This window comes from Xenopus laevis, chromosome 6L, assembly GCF_017654675.1.
Source record: "Xenopus laevis strain J_2021 chromosome 6L, Xenopus_laevis_v10.1, whole genome shotgun sequence".
In the NCBI taxonomy this organism is placed as follows: Eukaryota; Metazoa; Chordata; class Amphibia; order Anura; family Pipidae; genus Xenopus; species Xenopus laevis.
This window is the reverse complement of record NC_054381.1, coordinates 37,686,412-37,708,542: the sequence shown is the minus strand read 5'-3', so window position 1 is coordinate 37,708,542 and position 22,131 is coordinate 37,686,412. Positions and strand designations below refer to the sequence as shown.

Below are 22,131 nucleotides of genomic sequence, written 5' to 3'. Positions count from 1 at the left end.
GAAGAGGAACCACAGGGGGCGGATTTGGGCCGGCAGAGCGGGCAGTTCACCAGGTTTTTTCCCGGTGTCCCGCCAGCCCAGTCCGCCCCTTTCTGATTTCCAGGAACATGCTCAAGCAGCAGTTTACATGGGGTTTCATATAGTGAAGAATTAGGATGGCACACACTGTTGCAATTGTGCTAAAACATAAGTGTTTTGTTTGAGATCCAAATAAAACATTTATGTTTTAGCACAATTGCAACAGTGTGTGCCATCCTACTTCTTCACTATATGAAATAAGGGAACCAAGTCAAGCAGCAAGGTTTCTGGATAGAGCACCACCAACATACAGCCATAGTCTTTTAAACTATTGTATGCTACAGAGTACATAGGGTTTCAACTTAAATAAAAGACATGAATGACTGAGCATCACCGATGTGCAACTATACACAAGTGTGAGGAGGGCATTTTGTTCCTTTAATGATAGAGGTTTTAGGGGCATTCCCACTGCAGAGAAAAGCTCAAATTACAACTGCACTTGCATACATAAATGAGCCTATATAGGGCCAGCACTCTCTTGGAGCTTGAAATAAAGGAACATTTCATATATGCAACAACTGCAAAGCATCCTGGCTTTTTATTGCCACTAGGGACTTTTTTTTTAGATCAAAACCCCCTTTCAGGTTTAAGTTTTGACAGGCTCCCTTTAGCAAGGTTACACATATAGGAAAAAACACTCAATTATCAGTCATTCAACCATAGTTCCTAGAATATCTATAACAACAAAAAAGCTTTTCACCCTTTTAACCTAACTGAATTGCAAGCTAGTTTTTTGCAATTTCTGATGGAACAAATAGACTTTCTCCCCAAATTGCACAACCTTCAGACTGAGCACCGATTCCACTGCTACAGCCCCCCCACAGGGAGTCAGACCCATAATTTGGAAACCACTGTTATAGAGCATTCTACCCAATGTGCTGTTCATTTCAAGAATCTTCCCTACTTGTTGTTATTTACTGATCGTTTCATTACAAGCCCTAGAACCCTCTGTAAATGTAATTTTGTTTCTGCAGCACTGGATAGCAGGATATAGAAGATACCATGCAAGAAAACTAGGTTCAGACACTGAGACAAAGCTATGACACCTGTGTGTTTCAAGAACAGATTGACTGTCAAAATGTAATGTACATTGTGCTTTAATTAAAGGATATTTTCTTTAGAAATGCCTCCTCTCTTGGTCTTGAGCTGAAAGAAACCTTTTCTTTCCTGACCACTCCAGTCATTACTTGAGTTACTACAGTAGGCTAATGCCACACTGGGCTGTTTTACAGCCAAAATCCACCCATGTGTTTGCACCTGGGCTGAGTGTAGAATTAGCCTTAGCATCCTCATCCATCTTGTAAATGATGCCAGAATTTTGTTGGCTTATAGATAGCTGCATATAAACAGCCTTCGCCTGTCCATCACCAAGATTAACTGCTGTGTTAGTTTTATTGTGCCATTCCAAATGAAAACAATGTTTCAGCAAATACACACCTCCCCTTGTCCGGTTGATTTGGTATAGTACAATAAAGCTAACACAGTAGTCAATCATGGTGAATGCTGGACTCCCTTTATCTATATGAACTACACTAAGGGGCTTCTCTGCTGGAGGAGTCAACGCTAATTCTGCCCAATACTGTGAAAGTGAAAATTTAAATTCGAATTTTGAGTTTATTTTAGTGTAATTCGACTAGGGAATAGTCCATATTTGATTCGAATTTAAAAAAAAAATCAAAAATGTGAATATCGAAATTTATCATGTACTGTCTCTTTAAGAATTTAAATTGAACTATTCACCATATAAAACCTGCCAAATTGGTGTTTTAGCCTATCATGGAACTTCTACAACCAATTTGAAGTAATTTGATGGACTTTTGAAAATTGCAGGTTTTTTTTGTTGCCAACGTACATAAATATTTTATCACATTATTGCACAGCTCGGTACAATTGAAGGATGATCACATCAAACATACAAATCTAATTAAATAAAAACATAGTAACTAAGGGATACAGAGGGTTGCCACGGCCCTGCTCAGTAGAGATTAGAATATGTGATAAAAACACAAGTTATTTGCGTTGTTTACTAGCTGTTGCTTAACGAATCGGACATTTTAGGTGAAAATATCTAACAGTATTATTATCCACTCTGCTCTCCACTTACATTAGTAAATCATTTGTCTCATTTGGTATCTAGACTTATTATTGTATTTATTTTGTTTAAATAAACTATATGGTTACAGAAATACATTTTTTCTCCCACTTCCTTTCTACTAGATATAAACATGTTTAAAATATTTGTTGGTATTTTAAAATTTGGAGTTATTTTGCTATAATTTTTTTATTCTAAATATAAGTACAGGTATGGGACCTGTTATCCAGAATGCTCGGGACCTGGGGTTTTCCGGATAACGTATCTTTCCGTAATTTGGGTCTTCATGCCTTAAGTCTACTAGAAATTCATTTAAATATTAAATAAACCCAATAGGCTGGTTTTACTTACAATAAGGATTAATAATATCTTAGTTGGGATCAAGTACAATATACTGTTTTATTATTACAGAGAAAAAGGAAATCATTTTAAGAAAATTTGGATTATTTGGATAAAATGGAGCCTATGTGAGACAGTCATTCCGTAATTCGGAGCTTTCTGGATATCGGGTTTCCGGATAAGGGATCCTATACCTGTATTTATATAATAGATACTGTAATATCTTTGAATAGATACAGAATGAAAATCCAAATAATGAATAATAAAATCCAAATGAATATAGAAAAAGAAAAGAAACCAGTAATATTAAAGAAGAAAATGAATGGGAAAAAAGCCAAACACTAGTAAGTTACTTGTCTTTTCTACTAGATATAAACAGGTTTATAATATATGATGGTATTTTAAACTTTGGAGTTATTTTGCTAAAAATGATTTATTTCTAAATATAAGTATTTGTATAACAGATTATATAAATCTGTATAATCTGTTTTGTATAACAAAAAACACAGAGTAATAGATTTAGAATTATATATTCTAGTAGAAGCCAGAATGTTCCGGCAATTACAGGCTATTGTGACATCATCAATTACATCACAATACCCTATTATGACATCATCAATTACATCACAATACCCTATTATGACATCATCAATTACATCACAATAGGTTAGTATATCAGACTATTGTGACATCATCATTTGGCTGAATCCCTATTATGACATCATCTGTGACAGTTATGCAGTGTTAAGGATCCACAGACACCTGTCATTATTGTCTAAGCTTACGTTGAGAGTGGAAGCACGTTTGTGCCAAGCTCTTGCGTAAATTTAGAAAATGACAAATTTAAATTTAAATAATAATGAAATACATATTAATATTGAAAAAGAAAAGAAACCAGTTATATTAACGAAGAAAATGAAAAGAAATCAGCCAAAGACTAGTAAGTAACTTTTTAGAGATAGAATGATAGATAAATGATAATAGAACCAGTAGTAGATACACATATGATTGAAATCATCCCAATGATTGCCTTTTATTGAATATAATGATGGCTGTACAGATCCTCTTGTTAGCTGTAAATGTGGGAGAGTCTATTGCCATTTACATAGTTATATTTTTAGAAATGTAATGTTATTCTTCATAGGATTTTAGCGCATGTCTATATTGGGCATTATATAAACAGTAGCTTTTTTATGTAACAGTGTAACAGTGTTTCCTGGATTTGATAGAAATGTTCTCTGTATTCCAAATTGTAGTTGTAGCAGTAGTGATGTTAGTAATATTTATTTATATTTAGTTATTGGGGTTTTCAGCAACCAAATGCAAATAATTTGAATATTTTTGTAGTCACAAGTTCTGATGAGCAGAAAGACCCTTTTAATCTCCTGTATCAATCAGTATTTAACCTGTATGTAAGATATATACACCCATGCATTATACAGCGTTGGGGAATTGTTTGGTTTTATAAATGGGTCTTACTAACAGACTCCAGCAAGCAATGATAATTGTACTTAATGAGTTGATTTCTGTCCTTTCAGCATTGGAACGGATCTTGGCTAAAATGCTCCCTACGTTGCTTTTCCGGTTTTTCTTCAGCAACAGTAATGAATATTATCAAGTGAAGTATTTCCTTGGAGCAATTGTTGGATTGTGCATCGGAAGCGGTAAGAAAAAAGTGAAAAAATGAAGTGTGTGTGAGAGACTGATACAATGAGAGTATGGCATATAATAGGGGTAAGGTGTGTGTTATCCAGTCTAATACCTTTTTCTCTTTCTCTAGCACTTTACTTTTTGCTGGTTTATCCATTAACCACCTTGAATGACCAGATCAAAGTCTGCATATTTATTGTTAATAATGGTGAGTATACACTTCTTTCACTGTTATCACTATTTATTTGTTATTTTATTGTTTGTAAGTAATTCCTGTCATTTTTTTCCTGTTATGGGCCCTGTATATTTATGTGATAGCAAGTTATGGCCCTTGTTGTACTTATAGGCTGAACCTAATGCATCTCCCCCTGTTGCTCTTTTCTCAGCTATATTTTCCTTCGGATGGGCAATGTCCACTAATTTCCGCTGCTCGACATTGATGATACTCCTGCTTATCCTGTGCGAAAGTACAGGTTGCCCTAACAACTACAGTTGCTATCAAAGCAATCACTGATGGTATGTACTGGCTAGTCATTCTACTTACTCCGTATTTGTTCTTTACAATGTACTAAACCCTTTTCTCTTTTTAGGCCCTGTTCCTAATATGATGAAAAATATAGAACTACTTGTAATGAGCTTTGAGTGTACAGGAGAGATGACCCTTAACCACACAAAGATGATGTACACATCAATGATGGAACCTATAAAGAGGATATTTGGTCAATTGACGGTAATGAAATTGAATATTTTTTAAGCAAAAAAATGGTGGGACCCACAATTATGATAATTAATGACAAATCTTTATATGCATTTTTGTAAATGCTGCAAGATTGTTATAGGCTTAACTGTATAGCTCAATACCTTATAGGGCCCTGGGAATTAAAAAACCCTTTCACATTTGCACCTGTTCTTTACAAAGTGCACTTAATGCTTTGAGACCTTGAGTGGTACAATCCTGTCATGTTAGATCAATGTGTATTGTTCTCTCAGTAATAATTTCATGGTCACAGTTTGTGTATCAAATGCTGTAACTATGGGGGCAGCTTTTGACATAGAGGGAAAATAGACCTCCCAGTTCACCCGAGGGGACTCACAACCTTTCCTGTTGACTTGAATTGAATTTTTCATGGCACGTTATCAACAGGTGAAAAAGAGTTCTGTCTATCTTCACTCTTTGGATAAACATTCCTAAAATCCTATACAAGTAAGTGAAGTGGAGTTTCACACTTGCAAACTGTATTGAGCTCTACTTTCACTATTTCATATATATATATATATATATATATATAATATATATATATATATATATATATATATATATATGCCCCTACATATTGCTGAAATTAACGGTAAAGAGAATAAATCAGAGAACAACTGGCAATAGTGGTTATAAGCACCCCTCAGCTATATATCTGTATGAAAAATGTCTCTTTTTCTTTTTATAGAAAAGGTCATCGAATTTAACAAAGGACACCAAAGAAATAACTGATGATTTCCGTGAGGTAGAAGAAGAAGTTGAAAGCACTGAGGGATACGACAATGTGAGAGAGAAAGAACTGATAAGGGAAGAAATCGAGAGAAACAAAACGTTACTAATGAATACTCAGAAGAAATTTAGCATGAAGACTTTCCTGCGCTGTGAACGTAAGTTACCAAGTACACCCACTTTCATCTCACTGCATTTCGTTTTCCCAAATACTTTATGGGCTGAAAATATATCACTATTTTCTCAAACCGATGGCCACATGCAGGGACGGAACTAGGGGTAGGCAGAGTAGGCATGTGCCTAGGGCCCAAGCTGGAGTGCAGTCACGTACTGGCTCTGGCGCCTACCCCATGCTGTTCCAACTCTCTCCCCGTCTTTTTGGCATCTGCCTAGGGCCCCGGGCCGCTCTGGCCCAGTCTGCCACATGCGGTTTGAATACCCCATGGATTCAGGTTAAAAACTTGTGTAGGGTAGCAGAACTGGTACCCCGTGGCTCTCTGTTTACTGCCTGGAGCTGGAATTCTACACAGTGGAGTCTCAGCATTCCTAGCATTAAAGTTCTTAATTTCTTTCATGAATATTTATTGTGTTGAGAGAATTATGCACATCCTATATACTAGATACCCGAATAATTGTGAGATTGCACGGTAACATGTAGGCTTTGGTGACAGCTCATTACACAAATTAATGATCCATTTTCTTTCTAACAGTCTCTTTGAAATGGCATAGGAGGCCATGATGGTATGATCAAATATGATGAATGCATGGAGACAATATGGTTACCTGTTCTCAATCAGCATTGTGCGGCCATAAATTGAAATTGTCTGCGGCGCTTTAAATTGTTTAAGTATCTTTAAAACAAAATGTACAACTTGTAACCAACAGTAGAAATTTAATTGCATTTTCACCAATATATAGTATTAGTGACAGGGTTACTACTGAACAGCGTTATCTGTATGTTAAGCAAAAAATATTTTTTTAAAAATAAAGCAAAATTGTCAATATAATTTAAAATAATAAAAGATAAATTCAGTTGGTTGATTTGCCATTATACATAATTAACATGTAATAAAGGTAATTTCCCCGAACAACAAGAAATTCTTACGAAGTAGTGAGAGAAGTATTTTAGTTGTTATGACTTGCTGCTTTTATTTCTGGGTCCTGCCAGTGTGCAAGAAGCAACCGCACGACCCTTTTTTTGGGAACTCATGATAATATTCAGTGGGGCCATTGACACATTCAAGCAAAATGTCAACTATAGATGTTCAAATTACTTAAGTTCGCAAAATTGCCCCTCATCGGAGACTCTCTCCTTGCTGATAGGATCCTGTTTGTTATTTGGTTCCAATCCAATCGTGCTTTTAAAATATTTTCCTTTATTTGCCTATGAAGTTTATCTATGTCCTTGTGATCCCTTGCTAGTATTTCATATACTTTTTTCTCTCTTTTGCCTGAACACAGGTCAAAACAAAACCATATTTGATACGACACTAGAAAGTCAACAATGTGTGCCGAAACCGTTGAAGAGAGCGGAATCAGTTTCACGAAAGCTATGAAGGCTATAAAATAGTTCATGTCTCTACTCCTTCCTCATACCATCAGTTCGTAGACATTCGTTTTTAGATTTACCCCAATATACTGCAGAAGAAAATCGATTGGTTTACTTTTGTGAGTTTTGTGTGGGGTTCACTCGGTCCCTTGTCTTTGCAGAAGCTTTTGGCTATATTGAGAATTACCAATTCAAACCTTCGCCACGACAATGTGTACGATAACAACGTACTTCAAACAATCGACGCTCGTAGAGGAAGCAGGTTAGTTTGGCAGCAAACATACTGTCTTTTGTTATGTATGTATATATATTATTTGGCTCTATAAATGCACTCATTTCTTATTACATTTTGAAGTGGTATACAAGTTATTATAAAAGTTTAGGAAGTATATAGATTAAGATGAGTGAGATCCTAATGTGCTCTTCTTCTGTAATTAAATACTGCATGAGGAGCCCTAGGAGAGTAGATTTTCAGTTTTTGATAAGAGTAAGTTGTTTTTCAAGCTAAGGATATTTAAAAATGTAAATGAGAGACCAGGAAATCACTCTTGTTTTTATTTATCCTACAGGGAAAGAGGCACCTGCTACGCTGAAAAAGGGGAACGTGCAGATTTAATTACCCCAAATAAACTTTTCCTCCAGCGAACCAGAGGTGCAAAGCATTGGTAAGTACTTATCAAATACTCTCTAGCAGATTACGGTATTTAACCTGCTTCTTTCATAAATACAATAACAACTTCTCTTCCAGACAAGCGCCCTATGATTAGGTGCATTCCGGCTGCATTGTTAGTTTGCCTGCTTTTTTACTTTGGGGGAAAAAAAATGGATTGGGTGTCCAAAAATCTCAGGTAACCATTACTAGTCAAGCATCCAATATAGCTACAACTGGCACTGTAATCTATGTCCTTGAATTACTACTGAGTATGTTTCTAACAGCCAATCTGTTATGTGCATACTTCTCTCTGTTCCATATTGCTTATCCACCTGCTCGTTTACCCTGCAGTAAACACAATACTAGAAAGTGATTGTATGGAGGTTGCACCGGATCCTGGCAAAGATTTCTCCGGAAACCACATTGGAAATATCACAATACGTCCTTAATGCGCTTTACATGCTGACCAATTAATAACTGGTTATGTGCCCCATAAGCTTTCACTGAACCATTTTCCCATAGTATGTGTACCTCCCCGTGAGTTTTAACAGTTTTGTAGATATCAATAGAACTTTACAACTGCATAGCAAAGCATCTTTTAATCATTTAAATGGGAATATCATCACACGGTAAGTCTGATATGAATGTATGGCCCACAAACAGAATCTGTGAACCTTTAAGGTGCAAATTGTTTCTGGTTGTCTTGCTTAACAGTTAAACTGCTTCGTACAACATGAATATGAAAGGAATTATATGTATCTTCTTCGGTGGCTTCTTTTATATTCAATATCCCAACCAAAACATATCATCTACTACTAATGGCAGCCATTTACTAACTACTCCAGTTTCTTTTATGACCCACCCAGTTTTGTCTGGGCAAACCGATTCATCTTGACGTCCCAGCAATATTCGGCAGCTTGTTTACATACTGACCATCACGCTGACCTTCCTTTTGTCCAGATATAATGAGCGAGACTCTTCCTCCTCAGCTGTGCAGAGTCCTGGCTGCTTACTTTTTACCCTAAGCGCAAGAATATTTTCATAAAGTCTGAGAGAGTTTGTTATAGGAATATATTTACATCTAATTAAACAGGAGGGCTCGTGGGTGGGGTCTTTTTTTAGTATCTGCGTTAAAATGCACCAATGGTCTATTTGTCGTGCACCTTGGCTCATGCAAGAGGGACTACAAATTCCACTTTTTGTCCTACTAATGAACTGATGATTTCTTAGTGTAAAGTAACTGCTGTAACACCTTCTCACTTGCTGCTTTCTTCTTTAGACGGAGAAGGAAGAAAAGGCGCGAAATCTCCCCCTCGTCTATATGAGCTAACTGAAGTACAGGACCTGTATTAAAATATATAAATGAGAAGAATCTTAATGTCACTGCCACCCGCCACCCAAACTTTGTAAGTATTACCTGAGCTTCCTGTCTTATTACCCAGCTCATTCACCCTACATGCATCAATAATATTGAGACCACATCCCTCAAACACACTAGCACCCTTGCCTTAGCTTTCATTTTCCTACTATTAAGTCCACCACAAAAATACTATTCGCTTACTCTTCTAATGCTATAGGTTGTGGCGACATGGACTATTGGGAGAATTAGTTGCCCAGTGACAATCGCTTCTTTCTTATACGGGCATTGATTCTCCCCTAAATTACCTTCCTGCACAGCTGAAGTAAATCTGCCATCGGTGCGATTGATCACTCTGATACAATTGTTTCCGCAAGTCGCCCGACTGTGCCTCACAAGGAAACTCGGGGCTGCACTCTTTGAGAAAACAAAGCCATCCTCGCGCGATTACTTCCTAAGCCGCGTGGGTGCGAGGAAGGCATTTAGGGAGATTAGTCCAAAGAACGAGGTCAAATTTGTTTCTGGACAACCTAATTCCTCTCCCCAGTAGCCAATGTCTGCACCACCCTCTTCAGCTGCCAAGTTTTGCTGTAATGCTTCTCCACGCCCCTTGGCTTGGTTACTTGAGATATATGATAGTTGTCTAACACAGCATGATGTTAATATACCTGTGTTATTGCTATTTCCGACAAATGAAATGGCTGAGATTCCAGTTAAAGCGACCGCTGTTTGTTTGTAATGCCCCAAAGAACAATCTTCCCTATGAATATTTTGCCAGACCAATCCTAAACCGTGTGACACCAGTCTTCTCCCCCACTGCCTTCTGTGACTGCTGAAAGGAGATGAAAGAATGCTGCTTGTTTGCTTACCAGAAGATGATTTAGTTGAAAATTTACTTCTGGAGAATCTATACTACAGTGATGGCGCCTCCTCCCCCTTTTTAAAAAATTTTTATAAATATACTTTTTTTTTAATAATATTTGTAAACATATATTAAACATATTATTTTATATAATCCGTTAATTATAATGAAACTTTACTAAACTTTTGATAAATATGTGTCCATGTATTACCGCAGTCACAGAGCTCTCACAATCTGCCTGAATAGCTCGCAGCATTTTTTTCTGTCATCTGCCAGCACAACCAAAAAGGTCTGCCCCCCCCTCCCTAGATTCACCATTTTACTCTGCATCTGTTCATCTTATGTATTTTTAGCAGCTCCTTTTGTTGGGTAGCCAGGGTCCGCCATTCAGCGGCTTTGGGGCATTGGTGAGAGTTAGGAACTGGCTACTCCGTTTATTTTTGTATAGTGTGGGACCTTTTGGCACGCCACACTTATTGATTAGCCTGTTGCCCCCACTGATACTTGTGCCTAACGTCCGAAGCTGTCTAGTTAGGACCTCTGGCCCCTTAATTTTTTTATATATGTGGGGCAGCGTTGGCACAATTTTTTCCCATCATTGATGGGTTCTAGCCACCAATATTTTATAATGGGGGGCCCCTTCTACAAATGTTTTTTTTATGGGGGCCCCTAAACCACCATATCTTTTTATTTTTATTAACATGTTGGAACCCTAGCCACCATAATTTTTTTTGTGGTTTCTTTTTTGACTGTTTTTTTTTTGGGGGGAGAGTCGAGACCTGTAGTATGGGCTCCGTTGCCGTGGTGGCAGCCCACAGCCCAGGAAAATTAGTCGCTATGGCGCCCTCGCATTTCTGAGTGCGTCTTGCTTGTGGGTATATACTATCAGGGTTCTTCCAGAGAGAGATGGTTTTATTCTTCACTAACATAATGAATATTATCAAGTGAAGTATTTCCTTGGAGCAATTGTTGGATTGTGCATCGGAAGCGGTAAGAAAAAAGTGAAAAAATGAAGTGTGTGTGAGAGATTGATACAATGAGAGTATGGCATGATAATAGGGGTAAGGGTGTGTGTTATCCAGTCTAATACCTTTTTCTCTTTCTCTAGCACTTTACTTTTGCTGGTTTATCCATTAACCACCTTGAAATGACCAGATCAAAGTCTGCATATTTAATTGTTAATAATGGTGGTATACACTTTCTTCACTGTTATCACTATTTATTGTTATTTTTACTTGTCTGTAAGTATATTCCTGTAATTTTTTTTCCTGTTATGGGCCCTGGTATATTTATGGTGATAGCAAGTTATGGGCCCTTGTTGTACTTATAGGGCGCTGAACCTAATGCATTCCCCCTGTTGCCTTTTTCTGTCACTATATTTTCCTTCGGATGGGCAATGTCACTAATTTCCGCTGCTCGACATTGATGATACTCCTGCTTATCCTGTGCGAAAGTACAGGTGCCCTAACAACTACAGTTGCTATCAAAATGCAATCACTGATGGTATGTACTGGCTAGTCATTCTACTTACTGCCGTATTTGTTCTTTACAATGTACTAAACCCTTTTCTCTTTTTAGGCCCTGTTCTAATATGATGAAAAATATAGAACTACTTGGTAATGAGCTTTGAGTGTACAGGAGAGATGACCCTTAACCACACAAAGATGATGTACACATCAATGATGGAACTATAAAGAGGATATTTGGTCAATTGACGGTAATGAAATTGATATTTTTTAGCAAAAAATGGTGGGACCCACAATATGATAATTAATGACACATCTTTATATGCATTTTTGTAAATGCTGCAAGATTGTATTATCAGGCTTAACTGTAATAGCTCAATACCTTATAGGCCTGGATATAAAACCCTTTCACATTTGCACCCTGTTCTTTACAAAGTGCACTTAATGCTTTGAGACCTTGAGTGGTACAATCCTGTCATGTTAGATCAATGTTGTATTGTTCTCTCAGTAATAATTTCATGGTCACCGAGTTTGTGTATCAAATGCTGTAACTATGGGGCACTTTTGACATAGAGGGAAAATAGACCTCCCAGTTCACCCGAGGGGACTCACAACCTCTTCTGTTGACTTGAATTTTTATGGCACGTTTATCAACAGGTGAAAAAAGAGTTCTGGTCTAATCTTCACTCTTTGATAAACGAATCCTAAAAATCCATATACAAGTAAGTGAAGTGGAGTTTCACACTTGCATAACCTGTATTGAGCTCTACTTTCACTATTTCATATATATATTATATATATATATATATTATAGTATATATATATAGATATATATATATATAGAGCAGTCCTAGTCACGGGTGCACCTCTCTTCCAATAAACATCCGACCTGGGTGCAGGTAAAAATATCACTATCAAACCTTCTCAACAAACCGCACTCCAAGGACTTTGAATGGTGTCAAAAAAAATGCCCTTTATTTCAACGTTTCGGCTCTCACTCGTGAGCCGTCTTCAGGGAAAAGTCACTTTCCTGAAGACGGCTCACGAGTGAGAGCCGAAACGTTGAAATAAAGGCATTTTTTTTGACACCATTCAAAGCTCCTTGGAGTGCGGTTTGTTGAGAAGGTTTTGATATATATATATATATACTATATATACTATGCCCCTACATATTGCTGAAATTAACGGTAAAGAGAATAAATCAGAGAACAACTGGCAATAGTGGTTATAAGCACGCCCTCAGCTATATTATCTGTATGAAAATGTCTCTTTTTCTTTTTATAGAAAAGGTCATCGAATTTAACAAAGGACACCAAAGAAATAACTGATGATTTCCGTGAGGTAGAAGAAGAAGTTGAAAGCACTGAGGATTACGACAATGTGAGAGAGAAAGAACTGATAAGGGAAGAAATCGAGGAGAAACAAACGTTACTAATGAATACTCAGAAGAAATTTAGCATGAAGACTTTCCTGCGCTGTGAACGTAAGTTACCAAGTACACCCACTTTCATCTCACTGCATTTCGTTTTCGCCAAATACTTTATGGGCTGAAAAATATCACTATTTTCTCAAACCGATGGCCACATGCAGGGACGGAACTAGGGGTAGGCAGAGTAGGCATGTGCCTAGGGCCCAAAGCTGGGAGGGTGGCAGTCACGTACCTGCTCTGTCGCCTACCCCATGCTGTCCACTCTCTCCCCGTCTTTTTGCGCATCCACCTAGGGCCCGGGCCGCTCTGGCCCAGCTCTGGCCACATGCGGTTTGATACCCCATGGATCAGGTAAAACTTGGTGTAGGGGTAGCAGAACTGGTACCCCCGTGTGCCCTTGTTCTGCCTGGAGCTGGAATTCTACACAGTGGAGTCTCAGCATTCCTAAGCATTAAAGTTCCTTAATTTTTTCATGATATTTATGTGTATGTAGAGAATTATGCACATCCTATATACTAGATACCCGAATAATTGTGAGATGCAGGGTAACATGTAGGCTTTGGTGACAGCTCCATTACACAAATTAATGATCCATTTTCTTTTCTAACAGATCTCTTTGAAATGGGCATAGGGAAGTGCCATGAATGGTTTGATCAGAAATATGATGAATGCATGGAGACAATATGGTTACCTGTTCTCAATCATGCATTGTGCTGGCCAATGAAATTGAAATTTGTCTGCGGCGCTTTAAATTGTAAGTATCTTTAAACAAAATGTGACACTTGTAACCAACAGTAGAAATTTAATTTGGCATTTTCACCATATATAGTTATTTAGTGACAGGGGGGTTACTACTGAACAGCGTTATCTGTAGTGTTAAGCAAAAAAAATATTTTTTTTAAAAATAAGCAAAATTGTCTAATATATAATAAAATAATAAAAAGATAAATTTCAAAGTTGGTTTGATTTGGCCCATCTATATCATAATTTAACATGTAATATAAAGGTAATTTTCCCCTAAATCCAACAAGAAATGTCTTGACAGTAGTGGGAGGGAAGTATTTGTAGTTGTTTATTGACTTGCTGCTTTTATTTCTAGGGTTCCTGCCATTGTGCAAGAAGCACATCCGCATCGACCCTTTGTTTGGAGAACTCTATGATAATATCAGTGGGGCCATTGACACATTCAAGCAAAATGTCACTATAGATGTTCAAATTACGGTAAGTTTCGCAAAATATGCCTCATCGGAGACTCTCTCCATTGCTGATAGGATCCTGTTTGTTATTTGGGTGCCAATCAATCGGTGCTTTTAAAATATTTCCTTTATTTGCTATGAAGTTTATCTGATGTTCCTTGTGATCCCCTTGGCTAGTATTTTCATATACTTTTTTCTCTCTTTGCCTGAACACAGGTCAGAAACAAAACCATATTTGATACGACACTGAAGAAAGTCAAACAAAATGTGTCCGAAACCGTTGAAGAGAGCGAATCAGTTTCACAGAAAGCTATGAAGGCTATAAAAATAGTTTTGTCTCTACTCTTCCTCCAATACATCAGTTCGTAAGTACATTCGTTTTAGTTTACCAATTAATACTGCAGAAGCCAAATATCGATGGTTTACTTTGTGTGAGGTTTTTGTGTGGGGTTCACTCTGGTCCCTTTGTCTTTGCAGAGCTTTTGGCTATGTTGAGAATTACAATTCAAACCTTCGCCACGACAATGTGTACATAACAACGTACTTCAAACAAATCGACGCTCGTAGGAGGAAGCAGGTTAGTTTGGCAGCAAACATACTGTCTTTTGTTATGTATGTATATATTTATTTGTGCTCTATAAATGCACTCATTTCTTAATTACATTTTGAAGTGTATACAAGTTATTATAAAAGTTTAGGAAGTATATAAGAATTAAGATGAGTGAGAATCCTAATGTGCTCTTCTTCTGTACATTAAATACTGCATGAGGAGCCCTAGGAGAGTAGATTTCAGTTTTTGAGTAAGAGTAAGTTTGTTGTTGGCTCATTTTGTTCAGAAGTGTTTGTTTTTCAAGCTAAGGATATTTAAAAATGTAAATGAGAGACCAGGAAATCACTCTTGTTTTTATTTATCCTACAGGGAAAGAGGCACCTGCTACCGCTGAAAAAAGGGGAACGTGCAGATTTAATTTACCCAATAAACTTTGCCCTCCATGGACCAGAGGTGAAAGCATTGGTAAGTACTTATCAAATACTCTCTAGCAGATTACGGTATGTTCCCTGCTTCTTTCATAAATACAATAACAAACTTTTCTCTTCCAGACAAGCGCTATGATAGGGTGCATTCCGCTGATTGTTATTTGCCTGCTTTTACTTGGACTGGATTTGGGTGTCCAAAATATCATGGACATTACTATCAAGCATTCCAATATTAGCTACAACTTTGGCTGTAAGTATGTCTTGAATGTACTACTGTATGTTTCTAACAGCAATCTGTTAATAGTTCATACTTCTCTCTGTTCCATATTGCTTAATCCACCTCTCGTTTTACCCTGCAGTTAAACACAATCTAGAAGTGATTGTTGGTGGCACCGGATTCCTGGCAAGATTTCTCCGGAACACAATTGGAAATATCAATACGTCCTCTAATGCGCTTCATGTGACCAATAATACTGGTATGTGCAAAGCTTCACTGACATTTCCAATGTGCTGTACTCCATGTGTTTAAAGTTTTGTAGATATCAATAGAACTTACATGTAGCAAGCACTTTCATTTAAATGGGAAAATCACACAGGTAGCTGATATGAATTGTATGGCCAAACAATCTGTAGAACCATTAAGGTGAAATTGTTTTGGTTGTCTTGCTTAACAGTTAAACTGCTTAGTTACAATATGAATGAAAGGAATTATAAGTATCTTTCGGGGCTTCATTTTCTATTCATTTCCCAACAAGACATATCATTCATACTGGCAGCATTACTAATACTCCAGTTTCTTTCTGATTCTCCACAGTTTGTCTGGCGCAACCGATTCATCTGACGTCCCAGCAATATATCGGCACTTGTTTACTACTGACCATCACGCTGATCCTTCCTTTTGTCCAGATATACATGAGCCGACTGTGCAGAGTCCTGGCTGCTTACTTTTACCCTAAGGCAAGATATTATGAGCTGAGAGAGTTTTTATTTAGGAATATTTTACAATCTATTAAACAGGAGGGGGGGGGGGCTTTTTTAGCTTCTGGTAAAGTGGCCCATGTGTCTATTTTCTCACCTTGGCTCATGGCAGAAAGGGCACTACAAAATTCCACTTTTTTTGTCCTACTAATGAACTGATGTATTTCTTAGTGTAAATAACTGTGTAACACCTCCACCTGCTGCTTTCTTTCCTTTAGACGGAGAAAAGGCGAATTCTCCATCTCTATAATGAGCTACTGAGGTACAGGGACCTGTATTTAAATATAAAGAGGAAGAACTTAATGATCACTGCCAACCGCCACAGAAACTTTGTAAGTATTAACCTGAGCTTCTGTCTTTTACAGCTCATCACCCTACAGCACATTAGTTGGCACCCAACACACTAGCACCTTGCCTTAGCTTTCATTTTCCTACATTAGCTGCACTATGTGCACAAAATACATTCGCTTACTCTTCTAATGCATTAGGGTGGTGGCAGACATGGCTATTGGGGGAAATTAGTTGCCCAGTGACCAATCGCTTCTTCTTCGGGCGATGAATCTCCCCTAAATACCTTCCTGCCAGCTAGAATATAAATCGCCAGCGGGATGTCACTCTGAACAATTTGTTTTCCGAAGTCGCCCGACGTTGCCTCACAAGGAAACTTCGGGCGACTTTGGAAAACAAAGCCATCCTGCCGGCGATTTACATTCTAGCCGGCGGGAAGGCATTTAGGGGAGATTAGTCCAAAGAAGAGGCAATTTGTTTCTGGACAACTAATCTCCCCCAGTAGCCATGTCTGCCACCACCCTTACTTCAGCTGCCATTGCTGTAAATAGATTCTCACGCCCCTTGGCTTGGTATTGACTATATTGTGTTGTCCACAGATGATGTCTATACCTGGTATGCTATTCCGACAAATGAAATGGCTGAGAGTCATTATAAAGCGACGCTGTTTGGTTTGTAATGCCAAAGAAACCAAGACTTCCTATATTTGCAAGACATCAAACTGTGACACAGCCTACTGCCTCGACTGCTGGAAGGAGATAAAGAAATGCTGCTTTGTTTGCTTACCAGATGATTTAATTGAAAATTACTTCTGTGAAGAATAATACTACAGTGATGGCGGCCCCTCCCCCTTTTTAAAAAAATGTTTTGTATAATATACTTTTTTTAATATATTTTGTAAAATATATTAAACATATATTTTATATAATCAGTATTTAATAAACTTTAATAAACTTTTATAAATATGTGTCCATTGTATTACCCAGTCACAGAGCCTCTCACATCTGCTGATAGCTGCAGTCATTTTGTTTCTGGCTGCAACACAACAAACAGGGTGCCCCCCCTCCAGATTCAGCCATTCTGCTCGCCATCTTTGTAGCCATTCTAAGGAACTTGACTGGCACTGACTTGTGGGCAGGGTCGCCATCAGGGGGGGATGGGGGAGAGTTGTAGGGGGCCCCGAGGGTAAGTGGGGCCCGGCCACGCCACACTTACTTGATTAGCTGTGCCCCCATCTTTCTGAGAGCTGCTAACTTTGGGAAGGCATGGACGTTTAAGGGACCCTGGCCACCAATTTTCTTATAATGTGGGGGGGGGGCACCAATTTTTTTTCCCACATGTGGGGTTCTAGCCACCAATATTTTATAATGGGGGGGCCCCTGGCCACAAATGTTTTTTTTTATGGGGGGCCCTAACCACCAATATCTTTTTATTTTTTATTAACATGTGGGAACCCTAGCCACCAATAATTTTTTTTACTGTGGGGTGGGGAGGTCGGACCTGTAGATGGGCTTGCGTTGGTGGAAATGGAGGCTCCATGGCAGGATATGGTAAGCTATAAAGCAAACCTATTCGTATTTCTCATGTATACAGTGATGTAATTATTATAGTTATTAAATTGTTAGTGTTTAGAAACTGCAAATCTAAGCAAAGTTCCAATATACTTGTATATTTATTGAAAACATTTCATCTCTTTTCCAGCTGTTTGCAAACGTAATGGTTCTTGGAAGTAGTATCTGTTATAAGACCTGGAGGAGAACTTACCTCTGCTATATTGTTTCAAGAGATAGAACTAAAGAAGAGAAAAGGATAAACATATTTCTTTCTAATGCAATTACAAATAGCCTTAAAATCAATTATTGTATATTGACAAAATGCTTTTAATTACATTTTGTATCATTATGCAAACAAAAACATGGGTGGATTTAGTTAAATAATTCATATTTTCTATTTTAACGCGCAAAAGGTCATTGATGTGTTACCCGTTCTACCTTCCATTGTTGCCTCTGTAATCAGGCGAGTTTGTTTAATTAAGAGATAATGAGCTCTGTGTAATCACAGCTGTTATATGTGTCACACAACTACTGGATAGGGTAGAGGTCATTAAGAGATCCAACAGTCGTGTCGCTTCGTATCAGCGTTGCGACACCATGCAACAATTCTATCTCTTACCTTATTTTTGTCACGAGTTTTGTCGCAGCGCGTCGGATCGTGCCAAAATCGTTCGTGTAGTCCTACCTGTAGCAATTTAATTTGTCCATGTGGTTTCATTTTTTCGTTCCATACTAATGAATTTTTAAAAAAAAAAAAAAAAAATTGGTTACTAGTCTTTTAACTCTCTTCATCCCACAGTTTCTCCAAAGAACCAGGAAAGTGGAAAACTAAAGTACTTTACTTTTCACTGTCTGGTACTTACTTTTTGTTTATTGTTTTAATTATGTTTAAACGCTAATCGCTAAATGCTAAAAAAAAATTGGTATTTTGCCCTTTAAGTCTTCGGTTTTCAGTCTGTTTTGGTGTAAACCCCCCTTTGCGGTTCAACAGTTGGTCTGGACCCTTTTTATCCAGGTTTCAGTTTGGGATTCGGCCAAGATTTGGCCCTTTTCAGCAGAATTTGGCTGAATCCAAGTGCCTGGCCAAACCAAATCTGAACCCAAAAAATTGTGACTTTTCAAAAATTCTTCACCCACTCACTGCACATGTGGTTCTCTTTCCCCCCCTAATTTACATATGCAAATTAGGGTTAGGATTCAATTCAGGATTCGGCAGAATCTTTCACAAGGGGTTCAGGATTCGACTGAATCTTATAATAGTGGATTTGGTGCATTCCCATTTATTTTCCCATGACAAAATACAGATATAAGAAAACATTCTGTGAGCCATTCATCCATAGTTAACAAGAATGACTAGATCAGCACACAAGCCTACATCCCTAAATTCAGCCAAGCTAAGTATCTGGCAGTATCTAGGAATACTACCGTACCCGAATTTTACCTGACCTTCAAGCTGGGACCTCCAAGGAGGGCCAACCACGCAGTTTGGGTACCACTGCTGTAGGTCAGCGTATATTTTCTTATTTAACATTATGCAGTGATGATTTTGACGGCTTGTTTCCTTTTCATACATTTATAGGGCTACTTTACAACTGTAATATATTCACTATTTGCTCGAGGCCTAGTATAACATATTCTTAGTACCCTGAGGCTATTGCTTCTTTACAAGGATATAAATGTGATTAGATACTAGTTCTTTCTTTAAATAAGTCTTGCATCATAGCCAAAGTATGTTTGCTGGAGCCCACAGTGCCTTTGCTATTTCTGTTTTTATCCTCTTAGGATTAAAAGAAAGTGTTCTCATAACTAAGCTGTTAGAACACATCTTTTATTTCATCTGCGCTCTTAACTACGGTCTGGCTTGCATGCAGTGAAGTGTTTGCAGAAACTCACCCTCACACACAACTTGAGTGCCAGGTTAAAGTAAAGTATGCAGACGACCTGCCCAACTGATAAAGCATTATACAAATATTGTACACTTCAAATAATTAACTCTACAATATAAAAGTTGATTACTGAACCAGCAAGTGTATTTTTTTCTTTTTTTAGTTGTAATATCGTTGTTTAAGCAGCCATCTCAGGTTTTTTAGCCTGGTCACTTTAGGATGGAACTGCTTTCTGGCAGGCTGTTATTTTACCTACTCAATGTAACTGAATATGTCGCAGTGGGACCTGGATTTTACTATTGAGTGCTGTTCTTAGATCTACCAGGCAGGTGTTATCTTGTGTTAGGGAGCTGCTATCTGGTTACCTTCCCCATGTTCTCTTGTTCGGCTGCTGGGGGGAAAGGGAGGGGGGTAATATCACTCCAACTTGCATTACAGCAGTAACAAGTCACTGAAGTTTATCAGACCACAAGTCACATGACTGGGGCAGCTGGGAAACTGCCAATATGTCTAGCCCGTTGTCAGATTTTTTTATATTTAATTTTGAAATCTGTTTGCTCTTTTGAGAAACGGATTTCAGTGCAGAATTCTGCTGGAGCAGCACTATTAACTGATGCGTTTTTGAAAAAAAAAAATACTGAATATTGTAAAGAATAATATATATCGTACTTGTCTGTTCTTCTAATGCCTTATTTCGCTTCTTTTTCTTCATAGCTGACTTGAAGAGAACAATTGCTGTCCTTTTGGATGATATTCTACAGCGGCTTGGAAAGCTAGAGAACAAAATTGACTACTTTGTAGTGAACGGATCATCCAATAATAGCACCAATAGCACTGGTGGAAATCCTGTCCCACTAACTACAAGTAAACGTGTGAATACGTCCGCAAACAAGAGATAGCAAGAGAGTGCCATTCTGGTTATTTCATCAGGCTGAGTACATCTTTACGTGCTACGAAATTGGCATTTCTGGCTAGATCTGTGCTTTATTTTGGTTTGCCAAGTAAGCAGCTATAGCATATAATGCAATACTCAACTGTTTTATCGGCGGCACTATAAGAACGCAGAGAATATCGGCCATTTTAAGTTTATAATATTTTATTTTTCCCCCTTATCTTTAAAGTAAGTTTTCTAGAAGTGAGTTTGGAAGCATTGTCCTAGAGATTATAACCTTAGTACTCTAAATTAAAAACAAAAACCTATAATATAAATAATATACTAGAATATTATATTTTGCAACATCGAAAAATTTATGTTTGAGCTGGAGGTTTGACCCAAAGAATGTATTTATTTGCACTATTTGTTAGTAAGACTGTATATTCATTGCTGTAAATAAGATTATTTATGCAGACGCTTGACAAAAAACATAAACATACTACAATTATTCCAATGGTTATTGCTGGGTTGAGGATATTATTTGAAACCTCAAAAACATACAAGAAATCACCCTCAGTTCTGTGTATAGTTTCTATGATTTAAGTCCTTATAGGAAAAGTTTGCAGTTTTTATGGAAACAAAAACCTACTTGAATTGAAGAGTTGTTTGTGAAAGAGAAATTTTATTTCCCTCCCTAAGTGATAGATCGACAGATTTCCTGAGGCAGTTGTGTTGGCCTTCCATGTACAGAAATTGTACTTGGAAACACTTAGGGGCAGATGTATTAAGGGTTGAATTGAAAATTATAATTATATATTTTTTTATGGTCAAATCTCTCAAATTGGAATGGTGAATTTTCCAAACTCGATTCAAGTTTTTAATTAAAATTTCTAGATTTATCATACTCTGGCCCTTTAAAAACTCATGGTCATAAATAGTCAAACTGAGATAGAACAACTGTGGCAGATGATAAAATTCCTGATTGGCATTTGTACATTCGCTAGTCGTTAGCCGATTGATTCCTTTTCCTTATAAACAATCTCATCTCCAAGATGCGCTATTGTTCTCGTTCCTAAACTATGGGGGTTATGTAATAAAAGGCACTAAGTTTGCCCAGTAGCAGTAACCCATAGCAACCAATCAGCAGGTAGCATTTACTGGTCACCTGTTTAAAAGCAATCATCTTATTGGTTGCTATGGGTTACTGCTCCTGGGCAAACATAGTGCCTTTTTTTACATGGGCAATGAGTCTTATCACGGTTCATCTTTTAAACAATCACATCTTCACTTAAGAGCTGTGGCAAGCTATGCTGTTGTTTTTCCCTACACTAGAAAAATGCTGGCAGACAAAAGGCAGATATGGGCTGAAACCAATGCAATGTGTGCATCAACAGGTGAGCAATCTGCCTGTCACTGCC

General features: G+C 37.7%; 2 protein-coding genes and 2 long non-coding RNA genes across 5 annotated transcripts in view; 2 read left to right on the top strand and 2 right to left on the bottom strand.

Annotated features, from left to right (window-relative positions):
• Positions 1-22,131, bottom strand: part of LOC121394554 (basic leucine zipper and W2 domain-containing protein 2-like) — a 337,450-nt gene that overhangs the window by 163,102 nt on the left and 152,217 nt on the right. The window lies entirely within an intron of this gene.
• LOC121394550 (E3 ubiquitin-protein ligase DCST1-like) lies at positions 2,802-17,625 on the top strand. The gene is given in 17 exon segments (XM_041565939.1): positions 2,802-2,853; positions 4,048-4,173; positions 4,290-4,367; positions 4,546-4,634; positions 4,636-4,675; positions 4,750-4,889; positions 5,605-5,803; positions 13,571-13,714; positions 14,060-14,181; positions 14,373-14,521; positions 14,634-14,733; positions 15,076-15,171; positions 15,258-15,384; positions 15,494-15,610; positions 15,949-16,091; positions 16,331-16,444; positions 17,000-17,625. Coding segments are annotated over 17 exon segments (2,031 nt in total). The 5' UTR covers positions 2,802-2,831; the 3' UTR covers positions 17,225-17,625.
• On the top strand, positions 17,819-21,432 carry LOC121394564. The gene is made up of 2 exons (XR_005961776.1): positions 17,819-17,950; positions 20,554-21,432. It is a non-coding gene; the product is annotated as an uncharacterized LOC121394564 (long non-coding RNA).
• LOC121394562 lies at positions 17,825-20,598 on the bottom strand. Its single transcript, XR_005961774.1, has 2 exons — positions 20,509-20,598; positions 17,825-18,685 (listed from the first exon to the last, which is right to left on the bottom strand). It is a non-coding gene; the product is annotated as an uncharacterized LOC121394562 (long non-coding RNA).